At 40.8% G+C, this 6,586-nt stretch overlaps 1 protein-coding gene across 1 annotated transcript; it reads right to left on the bottom strand.

Moving 5' to 3' along the window:
- Nucleotides 1-288: 288 nt before the first annotated feature.
- On the bottom strand, nt 289-2,766 carry LOC149302385 (elongation factor 1-alpha, somatic form). The gene is made up of 7 exons (XM_089482486.1): nt 2,599-2,766; nt 2,135-2,314; nt 1,746-2,042; nt 1,492-1,642; nt 1,116-1,372; nt 725-959; nt 289-634 (listed from the first exon to the last, which is right to left on the bottom strand). The coding sequence occupies exons 1-7, from the start codon at nt 2,740-2,742 to the stop codon at nt 510-512; spliced, it is 1,389 nt and encodes a 462-aa protein (XP_089338612.1). The 5' UTR covers nt 2,743-2,766; the 3' UTR covers nt 289-509.
- Nucleotides 2,767-6,586: the final 3,820 nt, after the last annotated feature.

Below are 6,586 nucleotides of genomic sequence, written 5' to 3' on the forward strand. Positions count from 1 at the left end.
GACACAAAAAGGACAACCCAACTAATAAGGCATGTGAAATAGATTTCCTCTGCTTGTGTTTATTTTAGCACCCAAGTGTTGGTTACACTACTAGAAACCAAAATCACCTCACAACTAAAATGTTCCAGATAGGACATGTCAAGGCTTAATATTGTTTAATTATGCACCAATTTATACCTAGAAATAATGGATTTCAAGCCTACTGTACATCAATAAAATGATATTACACAGCACATTTCAATATTAACTGTTTAATGGTCTCAAATTCAGTGACAGATTTTGGTCAAGTTGTTTCCATTTAGAAATTTACTGATTTAACACTAATAACTTAAAACTGCCACAAACAAATGGTCCACAAACATTCCTTTCCTTCTGAAGCTTTTACGATGCATTGTAGTCATTAACCAGTCTTTTACTATTAAACTTAAATGGCCAATTGATACAAACAGTTCTGAGACCAATCTTCCACCGCTGGTTAAGACTGAGGTGGTAGGTGCTTTGTGAAAGATTCATTTGGTTTTCTGAGCTTTCTGGGCAGACTTTGTGACTTTGCCACTGCCTGCTGCCTTCTTCTCAACTGCCTTGATGACACCAACAGCAACGGTCTGTCTCATGTCACGCACAGCAAAACGACCTGTAAAGGGAAAACCAAAATAAGTACACGGCAAGACTGATATAATATGAACTTATAATTTAACTGCAAATAACCGCAAAGTCAACTTACCAAGAGGAGGGTAGTCTGAGAAGCTCTCAACACACATGGGTTTGCCTGGGACCATTTCAACAATGGCAGCATCACCAGACTTCAGGAATTTGGGGTTGTCTTCCAGCTTCTTACCAGAACGACGATCAATCTTCTCCTTGAGCTCAGCAAACTTGCAAGCAATGTGAGCAGTGTGGCAATCCAACACAGGGGCATACCCAGCACCAATTTGACCTGGGTGGTTGAGGATGATGACCTAGAAAGGCAGTTTTATGTTAGAACATATATATATATATATATATATATATATATATATATATATATATATATATATATATATATATATATATATATAAAAAGATAGACATATACTCAAGTATTTTAGAAGAAATGACCACAAGATCAACCGTACCTGTGCAGTGAATCCACCAGCTTCCAGAGGTGGGTCGTTCTTGCTGTCTCCAGCGACATTTCCACGGCGGACGTCTTTAACAGAGACGTTCTTTACGTTGAAGCCAACGTTGTCACCGGGCAGAGCCTCACTCAAAGCCTCGTGGTGCATTTCTACTGACTTAACTTCAGTTGTTACGTTAACCGGGGCAAAGGTAACGACCATGCCTGGTTTCAGGACTCCAGTTTCTACACGGCCGACTGGTACTGTGCCAATACCTGAAAAGGAACAGATATTACTTAATCATCTGACAAGGTGCAGATTATTCTTGCACTACTAATAAGTGATTACTAGACCAGGCAGACACCCGTTTTAATTCTTGGGAAAAAACACTTACCACCGATTTTGTAGACATCCTGGAGTGGCAGACGAAGTGGCTTATCGGTGGGCCTGCTGGGTGGCAGAATGCAATCAAGAGCCTCAAGCAGAGTTGTTCCGCTGCCGTTACCTTCTTTGCGGGTGATCTTCCATCCCTTAAACCAGGGCATCTAGAGAAATAAGAAGTGACAGTAAGTACCACGCTACATAATTCGATATTTGCAGGAGATGTAGTCTCCAATCTAGTTACATAACTTTGATTACACAACTTACGTTGGAGCTGGGCTCAAGCATGTTATCACCGTTCCAGCCTGAAATGGGCACAAAGGCAACAGTGTCTGGGTTGTAGCCGATCTTCTTGATGTAGGTGCTGACTTCCTTCACGATTTCCTCGTATCTTTTCTGGCTGTATGGTGGCTCAGTGGAATCCATTTTGTTGACACCAACAATGAGTTGCTTGACACCAAGAGTGTAGGCAAGGAGGGCATGCTCACGGGTTTGTCCATTTTTGGAGATACCAGCTTCAAACTCTCCAACACCAGCAGCCACAATCAGAACAGCACAGTCAGCCTATGGGAAGTTAACAAATTTAGTTGTATGCCTTTATCATTAAACCTTTGGATGTCAAGTGTTAAATATCTGGCCACTAAAGACAGTCTTACCTGAGAAGTTCCAGTGATCATGTTCTTGATGAAATCTCTGTGGCCAGGGGCATCAATAATTGTGACATAGTATTTGCTGGTTTCGAACTTCCACAGGGAAATATCAATGGTAATACCACGTTCACGCTCAGCCTTCAGTTTGTCCAGAACCCAGGCATACTTGAAGGAGCCCTTTCCCATCTGTTTAAATAGAAGCAGAACCATAAATAACCACATTGAGATTCATTTAACTCGAGAAACTAGATGCTCAGCTTGTCAAGTACTTAAGTGATAAAAAGGCCAGCCAATAATCGCTCTGTGTGATAAGGCAGTTTACATTCCATGCCTGCTCAAGAAGCTTTTCTTAAAAAAAATTATACACTTGTGTGCGGCGATATGGAACAATTTGTAATTTTTGTCATGCGTAGGATTCCCTAATTAGGACCCAGCCACACTATTCTATTTGAGAGGGAGTATCAACTAACCTCAGCAGCTTCCTTCTCGAACTTCTCGATGGTTCTCTTGTCGATACCACCACATTTGTAGATGAGATGTCCGGTAGTTGTGGACTTTCCAGAATCTACGTGTCCAATGACGACGATGTTGATGTGAGTCTTTTCCTTTCCCATTGTTGATTAGTAGATGTTTGGCAATAAGGACACCTTAAGAAAAGAAACATTCATTGTTAAAATCGAAGTTATCTTAAGAATTGGGTTTTCATCCGTATTCAAGCTGCACCCCACAGTGCTTCAAAGGCAGTTCATTAGAAAGTAACATGTGCTGCGAGAGGCATGGCAGCCCTGCTCCCCCTGGCGCATGTCACTGGCCCTGCATGCGATTCCACCGCTAACTCTTTTGTCTTTCGAGTTGTGACTCATCAGCCTCCATCTTGTGGAGCAGGAAAACCTGATGAGCCGAGAATGTGCAGCGGCCATCTTTATATTGTGGTGAGCTTACAGAACCAAGGCGAATTTCTGCTTCAATATGCCAACATTACCAAAAACCAGACCATGAACATTACACTATCAAGATACCGTCAGCCATTTATGGCTGATCATTGTGCAATCGCAATGAAACAGGAATACCAGATAGCAGAAAGGGTGTGGACTAGTAGTTAGCGACGAAAAAAAAAAGCCCACAGAAATCTACAAGTTAAGCTACGGAACCATCAGCCACAAGCCAGCCTTACACCGCCTACGTTCATGCGTATCCAAAACGGCAACATTAAACGACAGAGCTTTAAACACAACCACCTCATTCATTGAGCCTGGAAACTATGCCACAGGAGAAATGCTAACCCATCCTAACAAATTTCAGCAAAAATATGGCGTCACGAGCATTAGCACGATAGCCAGGAAGCCAAACAGGGCGTTAATAAGTTAGGATGGCTCACACGCCACAGGTTAACGAGCGGATTGCGAACAGGCCGCATCCAAATCACGCCTGAGCAGGATGGCGCTTCCTAGTTCGGTCCTGCTGCATAATCCATTCCTGCGAGTCCTCGTGTTGTACGGAAGCTTTAGAGTCCCAAAACACGGTATTGTATCACGACCAAACCGTTAACCGAGGTAAAAAAAAAAAACAAAAAAAAAACCCATCAAAGATGCCGTTCAATATATGTCCTGAATTCATGTCCGAAGGGGAAACCAAACGGGAATAGAAAAAAAACTAGCGCACCTGACGAGATTAGAAACCGATAGCCGCCTCTCATCCAAGAAAAAAGCGCTCACTCTTACCTTAGAAACTGGCTGCAGACCCGGTGAGGAAGAGAGCGATGGAAGCCGTCACCCACTTTATATAATAGCCAGGGATGGGCGGGAAGAACACTGACGTCACGGTCCCAGAATTCTCAACGTGTGAGGGGAGTGGTTGAGGGGCGTAGTCGAGAAGACTATCTCAATAGGCATGTTATGCATATGTAAAGAGAGCTAGCCACTTAATCTAAATGCAAATCGTTTTAATTGTTTTCTTTTCCTTACTTTCTATAGTGTTATATATAAATTTATATATACATATATTTTTATATTAAAAAAAGTTAATTGAAAAGGTCCAAATTGGTTGCCTCCCCTTCTCACTTTAAGTATGTACCAGCAACGCGACTAAAAAAAAATGCTGAAGTCGTATCTAATTCACTTCATTATGGAGTACTGTGATCGAATGAATTGCCTGTTGCGGAAAATACGCATGGTAGAGGAGTCTGCTGTAATTGCACCGTGCTTTCCCCATTAAACTTAGCGAAATCCATTTAGACTTTAGAGGGCGGTTACGAGTGATTGATGTATACATTGACACTTTTATTAAAAAGTTATATTAGGGAAAAAAAATGCTTCGGTATAAAGAAATAAAACAGCAATTTCCAGGCTCCATGTACTGCAGGTAAAACAGTCATGGCGGCTTAGGCCCGGGCGTCCCTCCTCTGATGACGTCACTAACATGTCTCCTAGGACAGAAAACCCTTCCTACAGCCACGCTGCCGGTTTCCCTTCCCCCACCGCACCCGGTGCGTGGAGTGTTCGCTCCCCCGGTATAGGGCTTTCTCGTCCCCCCTCTTTGAGGTGTGCAGGGGTCCAAGGTGGGACAAACATACCCTCATGTGTTCATACAGGCCTGCTTATACTCGATGATATACATTTCTATATCATATCAAAAGCCAAATATAGTTAGAATAAAAAAAGGAACATGGAAGCCTATAATGGAAGCACATGTACTGAAGACTTCTTGCCAAACACCCTTTTCTTATCGTGTACAAAGGAAACAAAAGTATGAGAATTCACAAAGTATTTCTGCATATCCGAATCTCATAACCTTGAAAATATTCTTGAATATTCTGCATAAAGGAATTTGCACCTTTTCTTTCGACAAAAGTAAAAATCCATACTTTTATAGTATTGGCATTATATAAAGATCACACTGCCTTGCATCTCTAAGAACTCATATTTTTGGTAGCCACTGCCAATTACCTAAAATATATTTAAATATGTTTTTTTATGCAACTTTTAGCTCACATGCACATCCATAACACCAAAAGTCATGTTTTATAGCGACTGAGATATGGAGTACAAAACTTGGGGTCTCTCCATTGCCATGGTTTGCTGGGATTGCTACGCTTTGCCTTAACTGTATTCTGGAACAGCTTGTTGCTAAATTGTCCGATTCTTGACATTCCCGCCTAAAATATTGTCACAGCTCTATGTGTGCTAAACAATTAGCACTGGGGAGGAAAAAAAGTAGTTCAAAAGGTTCTCTGCCCCACAATTACAAACTTGTGCCCTTACAAATGTGGCTCTTGTTTTATCTAGAATTTGATGTTATCCTAGTGCTATATATATCACTGAACATGTATGGGGGGGGGCAGACTGAGAAAGTGGGGTTTAAAGGAATATTAAATATTCGAAAGAACTGCAGTTTTTAGGTAAAACTGTTCTGACGTAATCAGAATCAAGCAACTATGTTCTTTAGTGTGAATGCTCGCCACATTATACAATATCTTGAAGGCCGACAAGGAGTTTTTTTGTTTTTTTTTTTCTGGGTTTTCCTGCCGTTAAGGAATCTCATGTTAATTGAACTTTTATTTTACAGATAGGAGGCGTGACTCCTCATTAGCAATTCTCCCAGAACAAAGTCCTTTGTTGAAATACTCACCATGTGGGCTAACACTGCATAGATATGTTAATGTCCCAGTTGGAGAAATTGCGTTCCTGAATATTTTGAATCTGAATGTTATCAGATTTTTTTTTAACAAAAGCTGATTAGATAAAAGGAAGCCAGTGTAGAAACATTTTTGAAACTCATCAGGTGAAAAAGCAATTTAGCCTTAGACTAAAACCCTGGTTACGGCACCCTTTAATTGCAAAAAAATACCTCTTCATTAAGATTAACAAACAGCATTTTTCTCTGCAACTTGAAATAAATGCCAAATAAAATAAAGCGGGGAATATATCAGGAGTCACCTTTCAGACAGGGGGTTATGGAGGTTGATTAAGAGACATACATTCTTTTAAAAAAAAAAAAAAAGGGGCCCTTTTGGAGAAATTGTCATACTTGAAACCTGGTTTACTGCTAATAACGGTGCGAAGATTGGCAATTATAGGATTTCAGACCGTGCCGTCTGCCAGGTCTTGGACTGTATCCAAACCATCTTATTTGGGATAAGCTATAGTTTTCTCAATGCTATTAGGTGGCACATTGACGCTTTTTCCTTTCTTCCTTCTAAATACCGACACTCTAGGGGTTAAATTAAAAATGGTGATCATAGTACAAACAATCTCATCACCGGACTAATCATTGAAACGGTATCATTTATCTAGCCATCATGAGACCTGTTATTTATCTGGACCCAGACATTCCTGTTTCCCTGTAAAAGTACTTTTGGGGAAATTTACCCTGTTCCACTTCACCTAGGTTTGAAGCATTTCTCCAGACAGCTGTGTGTTGGGTTCAGTATATTATCATGTTATTCACTCAATTAAAACT

Source organism: Sceloporus occidentalis, unplaced genomic scaffold, assembly GCF_023333645.1.
Source record: "Sceloporus occidentalis isolate IW3139 unplaced genomic scaffold, rSceOcc1.0.p SCAF_19, whole genome shotgun sequence".
Lineage (NCBI taxonomy): Eukaryota > Metazoa > Chordata > Lepidosauria > Squamata > Phrynosomatidae > Sceloporus > Sceloporus occidentalis.

What these genes read in the sequence shown, in the direction of transcription:
- LOC149302385 (XM_089482486.1), bottom strand. Translation starts at nt 2,742, where the DNA reads ATGGGAAAGGAAAAGACTCACATCAACATCGTCGTCATTGGACACGTA. An exon ending in TCGAGAAGGAAGCTGCTGAG is followed by an intron (nt 2,315 to 2,598) that starts GTTAGTTGATAC and finishes CTATTTAAACAG; the next exon opens with ATGGGAAAGGGCTCCTTCAA. An exon ending in CTGGTGGATTCACTGCACAG is followed by an intron (nt 960 to 1,115) that starts GTACGGTTGATC and finishes CTGCCTTTCTAG; the next exon opens with GTCATCATCCTCAACCACCC.